Raw genomic sequence first — 22,742 nt, 5'->3', positions numbered from 1 at the left:
AGAGGATACAGGCAGGTGCCCCATCTGTATCCATAGGTGACATTAGTGATCCTATAGAGACTGTATACATAAGAGCATGGCTGAATCAGGAAGGATTTTCCTCTGACCCTATTATCTGTAGGGAGATGAGCTCTTCTCTCCAGTTTGTGGCTCTGCAGTGAGCTCATTTCTGGCTCAGTTTTGGGGAGTTTGTTATGAAGGGTTCCTGAGCTACCATGTGGCCATCTAACACTACAGGTGTCTTACATGCTCGTTTTCCCTGTTACTGTTACTTATGGGTTTTATTAGGTTTTCTGAAGCGACATCTCTGGATTATAGGGCGTTACGCGCAGAGCTCTCCAGGCGCACACAGCGCTCCCTCTGCGCCGGATCAGACAGGGAGAGAGGAACTGGAAAAGCCACGAATGCATGGGGGGCGCTAAGGAGAAGCCTCTACAGACAGACAAAGACTGCTGATACTAAGCATCGGGACAGACAGATAGATAGATAGATAGATAGATAGATAGATAGATAGATAGATAGATAGATAGATAGATAGATAGATAGATAATGATATTAGATAGATAGATAGATAGATAGATAGATAGATAGATAGATAGATAGATAGATAGATAGATAGATAGATAGATAATGATATTAGATAGATAGATAGATAGATAGATAGATAGATGTGACATAGTTAAATAGATAGATGATATAAGTGATATAAGATAGATAGATGATATGAGATAGATAGATAGATAGATAGATGATATGAGATAGATAGATAGATAGATAGATAGATAGATAGATAGATAGATAATGATGATAAATAGATAAATAGATAGATGATATGAGATAGATAGATAGATAGATAGATAATTAGGTAGGTAGATAGATAGATAGATAGATAGATAGATAGATAGATAGATAGATAGATAGATAGATAGACAGGTAGATCGATATTATGCATACGTTAGATGAAGTGTATATTATAGAGAACGTGAGACAAATAGATTTTAAAAACACATGGATGAACAAAATAGATTACGGCAACGATTAGAAGAAATATATGCTATTAAAGGTGGGTAATAGATAGATGCTAGATAAGTATATAGGAGATAAATAGATAGGAGATAGATGCATATACAGATTAGAGGTATATATTAGAAGTAGTACATATTATAGAAAATAAATAATAATAAATAAGTAGCAAAATACATTTATGAATAAGATGAGATAGATAGATAGATAGATAGATAGATAGATAGATGATAGATAGATAGATAGATGATAGATAGATAGATAGATAGATAGATAGATAGATAGATAGATAGATTAGAAGAAATACATGTTATAGAAGATGGATGAAAATACAGATAGGTTGGAAAAATACATGAATGGATAATTAGATACGGGCAATATATTTAATAGAAAATGGATGAAGGGATAGACAGATGGATAGATTAATAATTTAAATGAATATAACATTAGGATAACTACATATAAGGAAGATGGGCCAACAGATAGGTAGATTAAATAGAAAAATACATGGATGGATGGATGGATGGATGGATGGATGGATAGATAGATAGATAGATAGATAGATAGATAGATAGATAGATAGATAGATAGATTAGGATAGATAGGTAGATTAAATAGAAAATTACATAGATAGATAGATAGAGTAGAGTAGAAGAAGTACGTATTACAGAAGATGGACAGTTAGAATTGAATGATAGATAGATAGATTAGGATAGAAAAGATAGGTCGGTAGATTAAATAGAAAGTTACATAGATAGAAAGAGAGAATTATTTGTATTAATTACTATCATTTACTTTTCTAGGGACATGTACATAGATGAGTTTGCAGTTGGCATGTTGAGGTATTATTTGTAGACTTACACAAGACTTCTATATTAACTTCATTGCTGCGCAAGTATTCTGAGCCCCCTGCCCGACTGACAACCATATGAGGAGAGGTCTTCCATATAGTCACTGCTTGTCCCCCATACCCTACCTGTTGATAATATTTCTTCCAATCCCTTGGTGCGATGTGTGATGGTACATAGGGACCTCCACTAGGTAATACGTCCTGTGCTCCTATGTGGTGACTGTAGAGCCTCATACACCAGAAGAATATATCTATATACTGTAACTTCTAATTTCTGCTACTTTAACCCTTTAACCTCTGGCACAAAATAGCAACAAGACAAAAAACAATTATACTTTTTTTTTTTATCAAAAAAAACACTTTATTTCTTTTACATAAATAAATAAATATTTGAATATACAGAAACCATACAGTAAGACATATATTATACAGACAGACAGTATTCACATGGGGACAAGTCAGAATTTGGCAGATTGGAGGATCTAATAGTTTCGTTTTGTTCCTGATATAAAGCAGGGGCTCAGTGTAGGATAAGATGTAAGGTATATACAGCCATGGCCCTGTAGCTGGACTAATATACTAATATACTGTCATGGTGGGGTCTGCCACCCTTCAGTCTCCAGGTTGGGTCTAGTATTGTATATACAGATTGCCTCACACATATAAAGGCCAAATGCCCGATAGTCTTTGAGTCTAGGTTATGAGTTAGGGGCTTGGAGAAAGGTCTCTGTCCTCCTTTTCTGAGGATGATGGTGACAGGACCAGGTCATCCTCATCTTCATCCTCCAGACACTTTGTGGATGAGAAGGATGAACACTTGCAGTTATGGGGGCTGCTCCTGTGTGAGCTGCTCTTTCCTTCCTTCTTGTGTTTTACTCTTCTGTTCTGGAACCAGATTTTCACCTGTTTTTCTGAGAGGTTCAGGTAGGTTGCGATTTCTATGCGTCTTAGTCTGGACAGGTACATATTGGATGCGAATTCTCTCTCCAGTTCTAGGAGCTGGGTGCTGGTGAATGCGGTTCGCATGCGTTTACTGCTGGGTAACTGGCTGGAGGAGCTGTCTGTTAAAAGATAGAGAAAAGCAATGGTCAGTGATCAGAAAACCTATAGGAATATTGTATAGTTAGACTTAGTCATTGCATGCTTATTGACCCCCCTGCAGAGAGTGAGTAGCAAGAAAAGTTTCCTAAACTTGGCCATAAGCAGCATTTTGCACCATAGAATTAATATATATTTAATATGTATATAAGCACAGGCATATTAGTAACCAGATCCCCGATTTCTTGTAGTGACATTTTAATGTAAGTTATAAAAATGCAATAAAAGCTCAAAACATGAATCATCATCATCATCATCATCATCATCATCATGATCAGGACTTACCGACTGAGATGCAGTGGAATTGCCTGGGGTCTGGGACAGGGTAGGAAGCCTGGTAAATGGCTGGAGCATGGGTCAGGTTTAGGGCTGAGGATCCTGTGTGTTGCCTGCCCAGAGCTGTAGGACAGTACTGGGAGCTGAAGGAGGAGAAGGATGCCTTGAGGAGGGGGATGCCTGGTGGAGGGGCATGGAGCTGGGATGCTGTGACACACATGGAGCAGACACACAGCAGACCGGCTTTCCTGGAGTGGCAGGAGCCAGCAGACAGTCCATGCAGAGGGTTGGCAGGGTGCATTGCATAGGGGAACAGTGGAGGACTGTTCTCATCCTTCTTGTCGTTGCTTTCCCTGAGGATGAGGGAGTCCACTAGGAAGGAGCGAGGCATTGGGTCCAGGGTGTGAGCGCAGATGTGAGTCCGGTCTCCAGAGAGTCAGTGATGAGAGTGCTAACCCCGGGTGCTAACCACTAGTGTGGTGCTGAACCTCCCTGCTCAGCTTATATAGCGCCCTCCATGTGACGGCTACGACAGCGCTCTCAATAGTCTTTTTGTGCCCTTTCTCTTGGCATTCCCTCTGCACGCTTCTTCATTATTTCACTTGTTAACTAAATGAACTGCATAATGTACTCTATTCTTGTCACCCCACCCAGCCCTACCAGGCGGCTCCCACCCTCAGTCCCCTCTCCCTGGGATTTATTGGGCTATTTAATATTCTTTTATCTCTACTGCTGAATATAAGCAGGTTCACCCCATTCCTCCTATATGAAAATACTGCTTGGTATTATTGAGCCCATCCTGCATTATGTGGCCACCTGTAGAATGGATATGTGGCTGTATTCTGTCTGCTGGAGCAGACCTGTATATGGCATGCTATATACAATATGTAATAATATCTATATCTACCACTGTAACTACCTCTCCCACTATCATGTATGTGACATGATATATATAATATGTAATAATATCTATATCTATCATTGTAACTATCTCTCCTACTATAATGTATATGACATGTTATACAGTATATAGTATGTAATAATATCTACATCTACCACTGTAACTACCACTGCTACTATCAGTATTACTGATATTCTTATCTACTATTGTTTTATTACTATCACCATTTTCTCCCTGTATAACCGATTATTGCTATTGTGCTATATACAAATAGCAAAAATATAGACTTACCTTATGTAACTACTACTCCTATTATTATATCATTGCTACTATTTTTTCTACTATTCCTACTGCTAGTTATTATTTTACTACTACTTTTTACCATGATCTCCTTGTGCAAGTGCTTTATTCTATTATTCTGTATGCAATTTGCAACAATATGGAATCTTGCAGCTACTAATCCTATATGTATTACTATTGTTATTAATATTATTAATGCTACTATTTATTATTATTAGTATTATTGTTATTATGGTTCTATTACTACTACTATTACCATGTTATCCTTACAAGTTCTATTCTGTTCTATTATAAATTCTATTCTACTATTTGCAAGTATTGCTATGATATTTATTGCCATAGTTGGCATTATTATTATTACTGTTGTTACTACTATACAGTATTATTATTGTCATCATCATTATCACAGTGACTTGTATGCAATATCAGTAGACCTTATTATTATTATTATTATTATTATTATTATTATTATTATTATATTTCCTTGTGCAAAGTAATCTCTTCTACAGTGCTATATATAACAGCTCTCATTTATATTTTATTATTTTGCTAATAATTGCCAAGCCCATAATATTATTGTTTTCATAATTAAATATATTTTAATTATATTAATCATATCATTTAATATATTAATTATACTTATTATCATCATATATTCATCTTAGTAGTAGTATTGCTGCTTTAAAGTGATTTCTTACATGGAAGTAGATGCACTTTATATAATATACTGATGTGATGATGATGATTATTATTAGCATTAGTATTTTATATTATTATTATTAGTATTATTATTACTACTTCATAATAGTAGTTGTATTTCTGCTTTACAGATTTCTTACATGCATGCAATTTACTTAATATATTATTGTAGTGATGCTGATTATTATTATTTTTACCCTCTTCTGATATTCACTTTTCATCATCATCATCATCATCATCATCATCATCATAAATCTGACAATCTTTACCACCAGCAACCTATAGAAAAACCTACAAGAATCCTATTTCTAAGCACCCTACCTGCCCTCTATTATACAGTACTATTCCTTTCATCCCCCGTTTTATCATCCTAGTATCCTATTTTATATATTTGACAGACTCCATAGACATTGGTGTCCATTTAGTGATCGGTCTTGTCTCACAAGGTAAAATATATGAGAGGATATTCTGTATCTATATATACAAGAAGCTCCTGCCGGCAGTGAAGGAGTTACTGCTCCGCCTGTAATAGATAAGATCATTTAGTTATATAGATGATTTGCAATAACTAGATATGATAAAAGCAATAAAGCAATACATGTAATAACTAGATCTATTCCAGTAATAAATGAAACATGTTGCAGAGAGAAGGCTTCCAGGCTGGGATACAGCACATAATGGTCAGTCCACAGAGACCTCCATGTAATATATTCATTTAGAGGGCATTAGTATATATAAATCTGTTTAACAGGTAATACATATTAATCATGATATGGGCTATTAAGCCACACAAAACCCATCGCTTTGCATAATTGATGGACTGATGCTGAGAAGATGGATAAGCAGGGATATTCTGTATAGGAGGGATATGAGGACCAGTTCTGCACCTGCAGTCCTCCCCACCCTCAGGCAAGGGACCAGTTGAGGCGCCTGGGGGGAAAAGAGTTAACTCCCCCAATGAATGGACACCCAGGCAAAGCCACTGGGAAGAATATCTCAAAAAATAACCAGTTTTTTTTCTTCTTCAGCCTGGACCTTATTGAATGTCATTGAAGAAAGTTTTGAATGCAAGATAAAGAGAAGCGAATTAAAGTGTGTGACAGCAGAGGATAAGCAAACACAAAGAGAACTCTGTCACACTTTGGGCAAAATCCGTGGGCTTTTTACCAAGCCTCCTTTCTATGATTGAATTAAGTAATAGGAAGACATTTTCTTTCACTTTACAGCCATTAAAGAGAAAAAAAACTTCAAAGCCTATGGCACTTTCTAATGGGAGGGAGGACAATGGCATCTGTTTTGTGGCAAAATGTTGCAGAAGGATTGTTGTGCAATTATGGATTGGAGTAAATCAAAACTGCTGGACGGGGGCAGAAAGAGCCTGGAAGACGGGGCAAGTGCTGGAGGAGCCAGGGTGTATACATGTGCTTGTGCTGCAGGAGCCGTGGTGTATACATGTAGGAGCCAAGGTGTATACATGCAGGAGCCATGGTGTATACATGCAGCAGCCAAGGTGTATACATGTGCTGCAGGAGTCATGGGGTATATATACAGGAGACATAGTGTATACATGTAGGAATCATGGTGTATACATGCAGGAGTCATAGTATATACATGCTGGAGCCATGATGTATACATGCAAGAACCATGATGTATACATGTTCTGCAGGAGCCATGGTATATACATGCAGGAGCAATGGTGCATACATGCAGGAGCCATGATGTATACATGTGCTTCAGGAGCCATAGTGTATACATGCAGGAGCCATGGTGTATACATGTGCTGCAGCAGTCATGGTGTATACATGCAGAAGCTACGGTGTATACATGTGCTATAGGAGTCATGGTGTAAACATACAGGAGCCATGGTGTATACATGTGCTCCAGGAGCCATGGTATATACAGTATATGTGCTGCAGGAGTCATGGTGTATACATGTGCTGCAGGAGCCATGGTGTATACATGTACTCCAGGAACCATGGTATATACATGTGCTGCAGGAGTCATGGTGTATACATGTACTTGCAGCAGCCACATGGTTGCAATGATCTTATCATGCTGTAGATCCACCACTCAAGATGAACCTTACAGTATGAAACCATGAAGTGAATGTTCTGACTTCCTATGGACCACTCATGTAACTCTTTCAATTACATTTTTTTTTTATATTGTATTTGTCATTGTTTATATAGCACCACCTTAGTCTGCAGGGCAGTACACATATTATACAGATTATGATCACTTATATCAAGCCCTGTGATTCAAACAATACAGATTTCCCCCAAGTAAATAGATATAAACCTCTCAATCTTAAACCTGTTTCTTGGATATTTCTGTTCCTGGGAAAGCTGGGTGACGACCAATATGACAAACATTCCACCTCACAAAGGTAGTCACAAAGGTTTTCAAACTCAGTAGCATAGCTAGGAAAAGTTATTCTGTAAAGCTGGGTAAGAATCGTTTTGGAAGGTACAAAGATGTCACCCAGCTTTCCCAGACAAATGTAACTGAAAATATTGAAAACAATATTAAAATAATATACAAAGTAAGAAGTGTAAGTGGCCATTTTATTTTTTAGTATGAGATGCTAATAATAATAATAATAATAATAATAATAATAATATATTATCATATAAGGTCAGGTTATGATCCCATAGATATTATGTGATATACATATACTATACACCTACACCTTGAAGTCTGTTTATGTGTAGTATTTTATAAATTTGATATAAGCTCTGCCATTACCATTATAAGCCCTACTTGCATAATATTTATATTCAAAATTATATACCATCATATTTTATATTCTCCTCCTGTAGAATATCATATACATATTGATGTTATACATATTTATTATTACATATATTATACATTCCCCTACTCTATAACCACCTCATCACTAATATTATATTTCCCTCTGCTTTGATGCTCTCATGTGTAATCCTCATATGCTATTCTATGCTTATATGCCCCAAATGTGTGATATTTTATACACATACAATATGCTATATTCCATTATGTCTCATATTATTTCCATATACTTTTATACCCTGTAATCATCTCACATGTAATATTATATAATGTATATAATATCCTTTTATGCACTATAATCTTCTCATTCTCCTCATGTGCATTACATACATTATGCATCCTGTATCCTATGTGTAATACTGTATGCATATTACATTCTCCTGTGATTGTGATTCTCCCTATAATTCCCTTATGTAGGATTATCCTTCCTACTAAGATGTTTGTCACTCGATCACGTAAAAACGGCTAAACAGATTTAAATGAAATTTGGCACATAGATAGTTTGTAACCTCAAATAACACATAGGCTACGTTTTATCCCGGTAAATGATGGCTTCACGACTGTTATGAATTTATGTTCACATACTATATTACACTGCTCTTGACTGCAGCCTTATCTCAGCTTCTGATAAAGGCAGATCTGTTATCTCTCTATGTAAACACTCAGCTAACCCTCAGTGCATTCTGTACACGTATTTGCATATTATCTGATCTGCTCTAGGCAGTGCTGACACACTGGATGGGAAAACACCTTTAATCCAAATTGTCAGTTTGCCAGTTTTAAACATGCCGGGAAAAAGAAAATATAATTTGTTGCAAACAACGAGTGCTATGAAGGAAGCCAGAAGTCACAGAGTTCTCCTAAATCGGAGCTGATGGGGATTATCGGCACCAACATCGCACTCATTATATGGTGTCTCAGAGAGCTGCTGAGATGTCGGAACAATCACGGGCACAGCGAGAGGAATTAGTTCAGCAGCAGGACAGCTCAAGAGCTGCCGAAACGCCGTAGCAGGCAAACCATCGACGGCAGCAATTTGCTGAATATAGGTGGATCATCGATACCAACAACAAGCAGACAAAGTGGTGGGTAAAGGCTAATACGATATATATATATATATATATATATATATATATATATATATATATATACACACACATTCTTGTGACCTCTATCCTCACCAACATTCATGAGAAAGAGGGCCAGGAAGTTCCTTGAATGGTCCCTGCATGTGGAGCCGTAGTGCGCATGTCCCAGACAGTCTATGGTATGGAAGAGGGGAAGAGGGGCTACACCTGAGTATATAATGGAGGCAATTTGGCAGATTTCTTATAATTTTATGGCACTTTTCTTGCTTAAAAGGTTTGCTACATTTTCAACTCCAGTTGCGACATAAATTGTCGCACTTCATATTTTTCTGCCGTCCATGACACTACCCCCAATAGGGGATGTGCTGGAGGCAGAGCCATTGGTCCCTCTAGATCAGGGGTAGGGAACCTTCGGCTCTCCAGCTGCTGTGAAACTACAACTCCCAGCATGTTCCATTCACTTCCATGTGAGTTCCCAGAACAGCAGAGCCAGTATGCATGCTGGGAGTTGTAGTTTTGCAGCAGCTGGAGAGCCGTACGTTCCTTACCCCTGCTCTAGATGTACTATTATTTACACCAGAAAATTAGAAGAAATTATGCTGGAAATCACGGCCGCAAAATAACGCGGCGTATACGATCCTCTCTCCCATTGAAATCAATGGGCGCGTTTACGGCGCTCAAAGTCTCACAGGCCGTATACGTGCCACATCACGCGGCACGTTACTCTGTGTGAACTCCCCTTAAATCTGCCCATTGTATCACTGGCAACAGCCAACCAGACTTCCATCAATGATATAGAAATATATTTAGGAGATATATAATATATGTTTTGATGAATATATGACATAGCAGGGCCTTGTTTCCCATAGCAACCAATCAAGGTTCAGCTTTCATTTCTTAAACAGCTGTACAAAAATGAAAGCAGCTCTGTGATTGGTTGCTATGGACAACAAAATGTTATATGCTAGGGCCATATATAATAATTATAAAGTTCAACAGGACTAGTGAACACAATATTTCTTCCGCTAGTAAAGTCGGTATAACATAACATACATGTATCTGGCCAGGTGTTTAGACTCTACCTATAGAGCCATGTATCTCAGGCCTGGTTTTCCGTTCGGGGAGTCTGTATGGGGGCCTTCCCGAATGGAATACCGATTGCATTGACAATTGTTGAGCAATGAAATCACACAGACCCCATAGACTATAATGGGGTCCGTGTGTTTTCCATGAGGCGTCCACACGGAATATACGGAGAGAAAAGTACTTCATGAACTACTTTCCTCTCCACATGATTCATACGGACACTGCTCAGAAAACACACGGACCCCATTATAGTCTATGGGGTCCGTGTGCTTTCATTCCTCACTGTTTGTCAAAGCGTTCGGCTTTCCATTTGGAGGCCCCCATGCTGACTCCTAAAACCGAATACCGAACGCATATGTGAATCGGGCCTCAGGGGAAATGACAGGTCAATACCCAGCCTGTCCCGTCTATGTTCTATCTGTTCTCAATGTATCTCAAATTCACCTGAACCAATGACTAAAGTCTAATGTTCTGTTCACACACAGTTTTCTTTTCCATTATTCTGATCTCCTATATACCTTACACGTGTAAGATTTTCTCTTTGTAACTGTTTTCATTGACTTTAATGTTACAAATAAAACAGAAGGATCCTTGTGAGATATTTGGTTTTCCTATGGAGAAACAGTGTGTCAGTCTATATTAGTGTTTCTGCCATAAAGCAGGATACCTGATAGAACTGAGACAGGAGAAGAGCCGCTCCTGGCTGAAATTAACATGAGATGTGGACTGTAAAATTTGCCAGATATCTATTGTTTGTGCGGATTTTCATGTATTCTACAACAAAATCCACACATAATAAATATTGGGAGAGATTTATGAAGACTGGGCATACACCTGAGGGAACATCTACATCGGTTCATGGATGCCATAGATTTCCGGCACCATTGACGCTGGATTAACACCAGCGTTCGGCAGTCCGATCTCAGGTTTCCGTCTTCTGCATGCAGAAGACGAAAACCTGTCATGCCGAGTCCGGCCGTGAGTGCCAGTGAGCGTTTTATGCTCTCTGCGGCAAAACCGTTTTTTTTTTTTAAAACCAGACACAGAGTACTGTATATCCGACTCTGCGTCCGGTTTAAAAAAAAACGGTTTCGCCGCGGAGAGCATAAAACGCTCACTGGTGCACACGGCCAGAGACTTTTCAAGCCCATTCAAATGAATGGGTTTGAAAGATGCCGGCAGGTTTCCGTCTCCTGCCCAGTTTTGTGCAGGAAACCTGCAGAACGGACTCCTGGACGCAGATGTGAACGAGCCCTTATACCAGATTTTTGCACAGAATGTTTTTTGGCGAGGAAGGTATAATTGACAGGCTGCGATTTCCAAAACCACAATGATTTTGGAAATTGCAGTGTGTCCGCTGTGTGTGTGGCTGGGATGTGATTTGTAGGGACTGTAAAACTCCATGTTTTTTTCCATGGCATTTACGCTACATAGGACCCTACATCTCAGCCAGGCATGCGTACACAGGTGCAGTGATGACCTGAAGTTGAGGCCATATATCCAGCCTCAGTGCTAAGCCTTCTAATAATTTGTCGCACCATGGGTAGGTCCCTTGTCCCAGATAAGAAGTCTACAGCAGGTTGGCCCACCTAGATTCCTACACTGTTCTGACACTTTATTGAAAAGTAGGAAGCGGGCAAAAAAAGGGAATTGTAATTTTTGTGCAAAAGCATATACATGTAAAAAAAATAAAAATTGTGACTTGTCATCCCTTATACACCAAAAAAAAAAAAAAAAAAGCAAAATAAATCGGCCCTAATATGTGTGAAAATTCCAAAATTCAGGTCATTTCTTTTAAAACATTATTTAGGCTGAGGCCCCACTCGGTAGGTCTTAGTGAAGAAGCTGCAGCAGAATTTCTGTTACAATTATACCTATAGGGAAACTGCCGGCGTTTCCGTAATTATGTGACATGCTGCGATTTCCAAGACTGCGATGGTTTGGAAATTGCAGCATTTCCGCTGTTTTTTTTTTTTTTTTTTTTTGCAATGTGACTGTAAAATGCAGTGGTTTTTGCTGCGCTATTTACACCACGTGGGACCCTGGCTTTAAACCGATTTTCCAGGTGAAGTCAATAGAAGGCAGAATACATTGCAAAATATTCTGAGAACATTGAGGGTGTTACAGTATATGTAGTTCTATACGCTATCAAAATTTTATAGGCTGAATTAAATGTAAGTGACGGGAGACTGAGACACACATGTGATATGTCTGGAAAAATTTTTGGGGTGCTTCAAACCCTAAATCACACACATTTTACGGACAAAACCCAAGTCACAGTGTAGCCCAAGCCTTAGACTGACATGATGAACTTTGACACACCCTATGGCTATCATAAGGCTATTGGCTGTCCCCCATCAGTTTAACCCTGTCATTACCAGATTACTGAGGTAATGGGTCCATCGGCCATTATTTCCCTCCATCATGTAAAATATATGCCATAAACAGAAGCTATAAGGCTGGTGTGAACAGTACCTAAGTCATGACAGATCAGTCAGTAGCTCATCATATTCAACTTTCTCGCTGGATCCATCACAATTATTTTATAATTAAGAATTTTATTTTTTTTTTTAAAATATAGGTTTCGATCATATTGCACTGCAAAAAATATTGTGAAGCCAGTCTCATGCAGAATCCCTGAGTACATATGAGCAGGTGAAAATGGTGTAATCTGGGGTAATTCTGCTTTGCAAGCTTCTTATGGAAACTCATCAAGAAGGGGACACAAAATGTCAAAAGAAATGCTTGCAACTCCACTTTCTACCACTAGAGGGACAAAGAGAATAATTGTAAAGACGTCCGTGCATTGCTGGGATTTTCTTTTATTACTCAACCATCATGTCTACAGATATAATATGTAATGCATCTGGAAGAGAAGTGTATACTGATGTGAGCGGCATCCCCCTTTACTTGATCCAGTCCCAGTCTGTACCTGCCCCATATATTATATTTTCATAATTTTAAGGGGATTTCTAGCATTTTAAAATAAATAATAATAAATATAATAATAATAAAAATAAAAAATTTTATTTATATAGCGCCAACATATTCCGCAGCGCTGTACAATTTGTAGGGTACAAATACAGACAGAAAGATACATTACAAAGAAAGTCATTTCACACAATGGGACTGCAGCAAAGAGACTAACACTTTACAATCCACATGACTACTAGTCTACTGTACATTATGTTTTTAGGGCACTTTCATTAAAGAGAAAATACAAGGAAAAGAGAGCGATTTTTGGTCCACGACAGATTTGCTTCAGAAATGATCTGTCTTATGCCACTTTCTAAACAGGTTGGCATGGTGTGGATGGTGTTTTTTTTAAAATTACTTTTTATTCATGCAAATAATTATTTGAAATAAACCCTAAATATGTGCCCCCCCCCATTCTCTTCAAGATAAAAAACAGAAACTGTGAGTTAGAATAATCAGGGTTGGAAGGTCTTTAGTGATAGCACATTACCAGCCCAAAAATAGCAGTCCCTGGGCGAATCAGGAATGGACATTCAATTTTGATGGTCCAGGTCTGATGATACCTGGCTCTTCCTGGTACTTCTGGTGGAATGGTATTGGGGTGGTGTTAGCGGTATAACTGGCTGCAATAATTCCCAGTGTTAGTAATGGAAAACTATCAATCTGACAACTCTATTATAAAGGTGGCTAAACAGTTAAAAAAAAATATACCCACAAAATAATTTATTGTACAAACAGGGGCATAGCTATAGGGGGTGCAAAGGTAGCCATGGGGTGCTGGACTGTGCTGTGCTGGCCCAGTTCACATCTGCATTTGGGACCCCCCGAACATAAACCTATACGCATTAAAAAGCAGCTACCCATGAAACCACATGGAGCCCACAGACTATAATGAGGTCTGTGTGGTTCCCGCTCGGTTTCTGCATGAAACATGCGGAGAGAAAAGTGTGGACTCCCCAAACGGAAACCCGAATGCTGATGTGAACTGGGCCTGAGGTGGCATACCATACACCACTATTCTACATACAAGGTAGGTAGGGGCCACATTCCAATTTTTGCATTGGGGCCCAGGGGCTTCAAGTTATACCTTTGTATATAACAATCCCCACACCACACTTTTTGACCATTTTATTAAAATAGCATAGAATAAAATAAAAAAGACAGGTTTGACATAGTCTCCGGAAGCAGATGACGTCTACATGATACAGGAAACCGGAAGGAAGAAAAACAAACACAGGCACACACAAAACATAGGGCTAAAAGCTTTTTTTATAGTCTCCTGAAGATGTCTTACACCTTCCTCCGGGGTTCTGCATATATCTGTGAGGGTTCCTCTACTTGTACCGTTTTCTTCATAAATTTGTCACATTTTAGTCAGTGAATTGATCATTAATAATGATTCATTATGTTTCTCCACTTTCAATTCCACTTAAGGAATGGACAACAATTGTGACAATTTTTGTGACTTAAAAAAAAAAATAAATCGTAAATGTGCCTCCCTACTCTTCCTAATAGATTATATCATGCATATCCTAGATAGGTATATCCACTATGTGCTAGACCACTACCCTCACAGATATGAAGGATCTTCATGACAGACAGAAGGACTAACACGTTAAAAGCAAGGTGCTCAAAGCCTTGTCATATAGATAGATGTAGCAGTGCTCACTGTGTCAATGCCGTTCTGCTGGCTCTATCATACAGTCACAATGTGCTACAGCTAAATTTGGCAGACTGTTACAAAAACAAACAGATAAATGCCGGGCACAAGAATTCTGCGGCTGCGGCCATGGGAGTTTGGCAAGTTAATGGCAGGTGCAGGGATACCATTGACACCCCTTCCCCTGCAGTACACAGCGCTCAGCCCTGCAGCATCAACATTGTCTGGTCTTGGCTTTCACAGAGTAGAAACACAAACTTGTCATTTTTATGTGACACCCACTTTTGTTTTTGTGCATTTCGCCTCGCACTGAGCCCTCCTCCTGCCAACCCACTTGCATGGGCGGCTAGCTGTGGACAATGCCCTAAAAGCTCATCAATACTGAAGAGATCACAAAAGGGGTAGCTTGCTTTATCATCTGCATTCACTGGGATGGGGTAGGCAAGCCTTGTGTCGGTCATATAACCTCCCTCTACACGAGAAACCAGGATATATTATGTCCCATAACCACACCCACGACACAGCGAAAGGAACGAAGAGAGTCTGGCAGGGCTTGGCGTGGGGATTGGCACTGAGGTTGTATTGTGCCCTATTGGATACTGATAGATAGAAGACAGTGATGTTAATGCAAGTGATGGCCATATAAGTTATAGCTAGTAGACAAGGCAGAACCATCGGCATGGAGGTTGTATGGCGGTACTTTTAGATATGGACAGTCTGTATGTAATTGTATGGAGCCTTAAGGGAGTCTGTCACCAGATCCCAGCATATCAACTAAGCCCCGCATCTATTTTAGTTATAGTCACCTGAAATAAACAGCTGCCTCCATTGTTGAGATATCTCAACAAGCAAATGATCTCTTTGGAGCATTGGGGGCATTGACGCTTACCTCTTTGGCAATGGAGGCACCGATTCACAATAAGAAAGCACGGTGTGATTCAGGTGATGATACCCTATCTATGGGTCTGTGTTGATATGCTGGGTTATGATGGCAGACTCCTTTTAATACAGTCATAGATGTAAGTTGAAGCTCCTAGGCTCCAAAACAAAATCTGTAATAGGGTCCCTACCTACCTTGTGCCATTTAGAGTAGCGGAATATTTTATGTAGTAGAGGGACCTTTGGGGCCCCCTCAGGGTCCAGGCCGCCTATAGACTATATAGACTTATAGACTCTTAGCCAAATAGCTTTTTCTGCACCTAGGTGTTTAGCATGGCATATGTCTATGGTACATGGCCAAGCTTGTGTGTAAGTACCAGTGCAGTAGATACAAGTGCTATAGGGCCCAACAACTTAGAGGACTCATCTTCACTCACACCATTAGTCATTTATGTGTTATACCTGTGTTAGGATAGCCTTCATGAGTACATTATCTCTGTAATGTGACATCACTATGAGGAAAAATCCTGTACTGTGACATCACTTTGCATATTATCCCTATAATGTAACATCACTGCCACCATTTATCCTGTAATGTGATATCACTGTAACCATTAATCCTGTACTGTGACATCACTGTGTGCAATATCCGTGTACCATGATATCACTGCATATTATCCCTATAATGGGACATCATTGTCACTATTAATTCTGTACTGTGACATCACTGTGTGTATTATCTCTGTACTGTGACATCACTGTCAGCATTCACCCTTTATCAACATCCGCCAACTGATCGTGGGCAATAACCCCTCTGGCACCTCGGTCAAAGCTGACTGTGACACCGTTTTTGCATCCTGGAAGATGTGAGTGGTCCCAAAGGAACCACTGAAGAATTTAATTTGGACTCAGTGGTCATGTGGTGCCCGTCATTGTTATAATGCTTGCGTCAAAGCACCATGAAGTTGATGCCCCATCTGATAAAAGATGGCGATGTCATCTAGGAGTCCAGAAGAGGTCAGAAGACGTCAGGAAAGTGTCTCGGACTACTGCAGACAGTGTCGACCAGGGGTGCCTAGGCCTAGCACTGAAAATCATTCACGTTTCACCTTATGCCATTTCACTCTATGTAGTATTTTCGATGCAAAAATTATTTTATTTAGAGGAGATCATATCCTTGACAGATTTTATAGCCATTGCAGTCATCTGTCCTTGCATGTCAGAAATACATGTTTTTTTTGTTGTTGTTTTTTTTTTTTGCAGTGGGTATTTAGAACTGATACAATGCAGGTCACACATAGCAAACATTTCATATTGCACTATTGTAATAGTCGTCATATTATTCAGAATACATAGAAATGAAAAACAAAAATGTGGAAGTCAAGAATCTTGCAATGTCTATCATACTCAATGTGTAACAAGTTTAGAACATTCATCGTACATGCCAACATTCATCTTACTGTCAACAATGACTACTTGAAATCATTGAAATGAGGCTAAAGGGTTGGATTAAAATACAAAGGAAGAAATTTATCAAGTCCCAAACTCCAAAATTCTGGCACCGAAAGGGTGATAAAATAGGAGTTTGGAGCTAAATTGCACAAAAATTAGCAACATTTTACATTTTTACACCACTCACTCCTATTTTAAAAAGTGGGTGGCAAAAGAGAGTGGATAGCATACCATGCAGGTGTTTGCCACAGTGACCAAATGCGACTTTTAAAAAAGTTGCAAGAATTGTCCCAATCTCGCTCCAGTGGAAGGTGACAAAAAAAAGAAGAGCAACATCGCAGGACAGAAGCTTTAGATGCGCCAAATTTATCAAATATTATGTGACATTTGATAAACCGCTGTAAATTACAGCAACACAGACTCCAACTGGAGAGAGAAGCCATCCCAGATTGGTCTTAATTAGAGATGAGCGAGTAGTGTTCGATCGAGTAGGTGTTCGATCGAATACTACGGTATTCGAAATACTCGTACTCGATCGAACACTACTAGCTGTTCGAAGTTTAAGGTTCGAAGCAGAACCAGCATAGATTGGCAGAATGCTATACATTCTGCCAATCAACGCTGGTTCTTCTCTTACCTTTCCGAAGTCTTCTCCGCGCTGCATCCCCGTGTCTTCTTCCGGGTGGAATTCACTCTGCCTAGGCATCCGGCCTAAGCAGAACCTACTGCGCATGCGCAGTCGGCTCTGCTCAGGTGTTGGGCCGGGCAGAGCCGACCGCGCATGCGCAGTCGGCTCTGCCTAGGCCCTGATGCCTAGGCAGAGTGAATTCCAGCCGGAAGATGCTGCGGGGGCGCTGCGCCGGGAGAAGACTTCAAGGGGAATCCAGCCCGACCGTCACTCGTGGACTTGGTAAGTATAATTTTATTGAATTTTGCGTACCCCTGAAATGAGCATTTCCCCCCATAGACTATAATGGGGTTTGAAATCCGTTCGAACAGCCGAACAGTGTGCGACTGTTCGAATCGGATTTCGAACCTCGGACATTTTAGTGTTCACTCATCTCTAGTCTTAATCCTCTTTTAGGCCCCTTGCAGATGACCACAGTTTGGGTCTGTGTATTTCCCAGATAACACACTGATCCATTCTTTTCTATGGTCTCCTACACATGACCATGATTTTCACGGCCCCGTGTGTGGGCCGACAGTCCAGGTGGCATCAGATAGGACAGGTCCTATTCCTGTCCTATTGTGTGGCCCGTACTTCTGTGGCTCCTATTAATTTAATGAAAGGAGCTGCAGCAGCACAGCCCTTGCACAGGTGGCATATGGGGACATCCCCGTGTCCTCTGTGTGCAGCCCATGCGTTTAATTCATGGTAGGCTGGTTGCAGCACAGTTGTCTGCAACTGGCCTTAATCTGTGGTGAAAAGCTGCAAAGGGATCAGGTTTTCACAGGAAAATAAAAAATGTACTAGAGACATAAAATAAGATTTGCACACAGGACTGCTTTTGTAAGCACCTAGCTGACATTCAGATAAAAGTGGTACAAAATGGTTGTGAAATATGTACGGATACCTCATACATTACAATTTATTGAGAGGTCTATGAAAATCAACAAAAATAGAATATGGCCTATTTGGAGTATTGCAACCAATTTTCACCGTCACAGTCTATATAGTACAATGCCCCATTGTAGACCACCCATGAAAAATTCTCATACTCTTGGGTCTTTTCAGATCCCAGAGTATAATAATGGCAGACCCAGGGGAGGATAAAAACATAAAAAACTCTGTTACTTACCTCTCCCTGGCTCTGGCACATTCCCCGCTGATGCAAGCCATCTTCAATGATGAAAGAAATGTCACTTGAGATGGGCCTGTGTTATGATGCATTATGACGCAGGCCGGCCCATGTTACGTCTGGGAAGTCACCAAAAGGCCTGAAGTCTTCCGAAGCCCAGGAGAGGTAAGTAACAGTAATCATTATTCTCAGGGAATCTGAAAAGATCCCCGAGAATAATCATGGTGGTGTTTGTGAGGTTCGTGGGCCCATCGCCTTACTTACTGATCCCTTCTCCTGTTCACAGCCTCTACAGAAGGGGAAGAGCTGGCGGATGTTAGCAGGAGCGAGGATTGGTAAGTAACTAGGGCCCGTTACTCACTGGAGCTACTCCAGCAGCAGGATGAGGTGAGGTAAGGCAGCGGCCTCTGGCGGCACTCCGGAGGGGGCGGCAGCCAAAGCAATTTGATTTTTTTTTTTTTAATTTCTTTTTCTGTTGCACCAGCAGGATTAGAGACCAAGCAACAGTCAAATATTGTAACCTTGCAGCGGAGACCCACAGCTGAGTGTTGGCAGTGAGTAGACACATTAGCCTCATGGCAGGGATCACTAGAAGGAGTTGGACCTACAGCCGGACTACAAGGGATGCCTGTCTTAGACTTTAGGCACTTTAGTAACACATTATTCATACGGTAGTGGTCTGTGGTGAAAAAGTTAATTTGGTGGTCTAGGGAAGTTAAGAGCAGTTATAATTTCATTTTATTACTAGAATTCTTGATAGGAATTGGAGCTCTATTTCTCCCCTGTCTTCTGTTACTATAGTTACACCAGGAAATTTTGGCTTTCTGGGGAAACCACTAGATGAAGATTTCTACAGCTCCTCTTCCACTTAGTAGTAAATTGAAATTCTGTAATGTCCTTGAAGAAGCATCAAAACCTATTTCACAATTTAACTAGACACATTTTAGCAATAAATCTCCTGTCCTGAGAGATACTTCTATAGGAATGAGTTAAACATACGTCACATGTCTACATTGAATACATATTATTGAATAGTTATTATACTTCGGGAAATTGCTTTGTCCAGGGTTCACCTGGCTGTTACAGAAATATCTATGATAGCTGCAGCATTGTTCCAAATGGAAGAGCTGAAGGTAGTAACAATGACCCAAGCTTACAAGAGTGGCAGCTACCTTGGAGGAGTGTACAGTAGTCTGCAGTCCCTGCTATACTTATATACTACTAGCAGGAGGACCCGGCTTTGCACAGGTATATTTCATTTTTTGTTTGTGTAGTGGCTCTATAAGAATTGCCCAGTTTTGCACTCATGTATTTTGTATGTCGTTTGTGTGTGTGTCTCTGCCCGCGAATTTGTCTGCGTGTTGTTGGCGTTGATGATCCACCTATATTCAGCAAATTGCTGCCATCGATGGTTTGCCTCTGGTGTTTTGGCAGCTCTTAAGCTGTCCTGCTGCTGAACTTGTTCCTCACGCCATGACTGTGATTGTTGCGGCATCTCAGTAGCTCGCTGATACACCATATAATGAACATGTTGTTGGCGTTTTGGCAGCTGTTAAGCTGGCCTGCCACTGAACTCATTCCTCGCGCTTTGCCTATGATTGTTCCGGCATCTCAGCAGCTCGCTGGGAAGCCATATAATGAGCGTGTTGTTGGCGTTGATGATCCCTGTCAGCTCCACTTGAGGAGAACTCTGTGACTTCTGGCTACCTTCATAGCTCTCATTGTTTTAGAATTTTGCAACACATTAGATTTTCTTTTTCCCAGCATGTTTAAAAGTAACAAACTGACAATTTGGATTAAAGGTGTTTTCCCATTCAGTGTGTCAGCATGTTACCTGGAGCTGATCAGATAATATGCAAATGCATGTATAGAATCCACTGAGGATTAGCTGAGTGTTTACAGAATACAACAGACCTGGCTTTATCAGAAGCTGAGATAAGCTGCTGCAAGAGCAGTGTAATATAGTATGTGAACATAAATTCATAACAGTCGTGAAGCCATGTCTTTTACCGGGTTAAAAAGTAGCTTATGTGTTAATTGAGGTTACAATCTATCTATGTGCCAAATTTCATTCAAATCTGTTCAGCGGTTTTTGCATGATTGAGTAACAAACATCCAAAGATCCAAACTTTCACATTTACAATATTAGTAGGATACTATACTATACTATACTATACTTATATACTGTCTTTTGCTATAAGTTACCAACTTTATCATGCACTTTCTAAATTATTTCCTTATCCAAAATAAAACTCGATGCAATATTCTGCGGTTTATGAAGACATGTGGAAACATCTGCAGGAACATGGCTTTGCTTCCAAGCTTAGCTTACAGTATGCTGTGGAGCTGTTGGTACCAGTTACATCATTCCCTGTCCCCAATGGAGCTTACAACCTAAGTTCCCTTTCTCAAACCAATTATCCTCAATGCATTTATGGACTGGGGAGAAAAGCAGGAAACCCAGAGGAAACCCACGCCAACATGTAAAAACTCCAAACGTAAGTTGGCTGTGCAAGGTTAGTTATGGTTCCCTTGCTTTTCAACATCTCAGCATAGAACGAGTGATTATGAAGATAATCTTGTTTCCCTTAGTCCTAACAGCGGCACAATGTGGGGTATTTCTGCCCCTGTGTGCTGGTAGGACAGGCGGATATTTAATTAGCCAATCAAATGCGTGGCAGGCCCTATAAGAGGGCACAAGAACCTCCCCTCTGCGTGTAAATACAAAAGTACCTCCATTACATTTATATACAGTTTTATACATAAGATATGATTCCCAGGGTGGGAAATCTTGTGCCGCTGTTAGGACTAAGGGAAACAAGATTATCTTCATAATCACTCGTTCCCTGTCGTCCTCAACAGCGGCACAATGTGGGGATATAGCAAGCAGGTCCCCAAGATGGGTGGGACAAACCCATGACCGAACTTAAACTGGTCTGGGCAAAGGCAGTGGAATCTGCCACTTGGTCCTTCAGGCGGTAATGCCGAATGAAGGTGGATTCAGATGCCCAAGAGGCAGCTGCATATATTTGGTCCACAGACAAAGCACTTCTTTCTGCCCGTGAAGTGAACACTGCCCTGGTTGAATGGGCATGAAGCAAAGATGGAGCCGACAGCCCTTGGGCGGTATAGGCGACTCTAATAGTCTCGGTAACCCACCGGGATATTGTAGCTTTGGCGGCTTTGGCACCCTTGTTTTTCCCCGTGTAGCTGACCAACAGGTTTTCAGTCCACCTAAAGGGGCGAGTGCGCTGCAAGTAGATCTGCAGGCATCTGACCACATCCAGCTTGTGCCATCTTTCTTCTTCAGCAGAAGAAGGGAACGGAAAAAATACTGGAAGGGAAATCAGTTGGTTCCTGTTTACAGCAGATGGCACCTTGGGACGAAACCCAGGGAGGAACCTAAGCTGTACATGGTCAGAGAAAAAGGTGGTATATGGCTCCTCAGCGGACAAAGCTTGTAGTTCACTAACGCGTTTGGCAGGTGTGACTGCCAATAGCAGCGCCATTTTGCCGGTTAGCGACTTGAGGGAGACCTCTTCCAGAGGTTCAAATGGCTGGCCACATAGGGCGTTCAGGACCGGAATAAGGTCCCATTGGTGGACAGGGGTGTTTACCACCGGTCTCAGCCTAGTTGCCCCTTTAATAAAGGTGCTCACTAAAGGATCCTGAGACAAACGCCTCCCCAGATAGGCGGACAGGGCCGCTACGTGTACCTTGAGTGTGGCCGCAGCAAGACCTCTGTCTAGTCCGTCTTGAAGGAAGTCCAGGATCGCCTCCGTAGGGGGATCGGTGGAGTCCACTTGATGCTGCAGACACCAGGCATTAAAGATGTTACCTATTC

At 40.5% G+C, this 22,742-nt stretch overlaps 1 protein-coding gene across 1 annotated transcript; it reads right to left on the bottom strand.

Moving 5' to 3' along the window:
* Nucleotides 1–2,578: 2,578 nt before the first annotated feature.
* On the bottom strand, nt 2,579–3,654 carry GSX1 (GS homeobox 1). The gene is made up of 2 exons (XM_075262943.1): nt 3,257–3,654; nt 2,579–2,934 (listed from the first exon to the last, which is right to left on the bottom strand). Exons 1-2 carry the CDS (start codon nt 3,636–3,638, stop codon nt 2,579–2,581), a joined length of 738 nt encoding a protein of 245 aa, XP_075119044.1. The 5' UTR covers nt 3,639–3,654.
* Between the last annotated feature and the right edge of the window lie 19,088 nt (nt 3,655–22,742).

This window comes from Leptodactylus fuscus, chromosome 2 (assembly GCF_031893055.1).
Source record: "Leptodactylus fuscus isolate aLepFus1 chromosome 2, aLepFus1.hap2, whole genome shotgun sequence".
Classification (NCBI taxonomy): domain Eukaryota; kingdom Metazoa; phylum Chordata; class Amphibia; order Anura; family Leptodactylidae; genus Leptodactylus; species Leptodactylus fuscus.
The sequence above is the reverse complement of the archived record's forward strand: the minus strand, read 5'-3'. Positions and strand labels throughout refer to the sequence as shown.

Bases quoted from the DNA above. Each gene is read 5' to 3' on its own strand.
- GSX1 (XM_075262943.1), bottom strand. From the start codon at position 3,638: ATGCCTCGCTCCTTCCTAGTGGACTCCCTCATCCTCAGGGAAAGCAAC. The intron at 2,935-3,256 runs GTAAGTCCTGAT...ATCTTTTAACAG, and splicing joins ATTCCACTGCATCTCAGTCG to ACAGCTCCTCCAGCCAGTTA.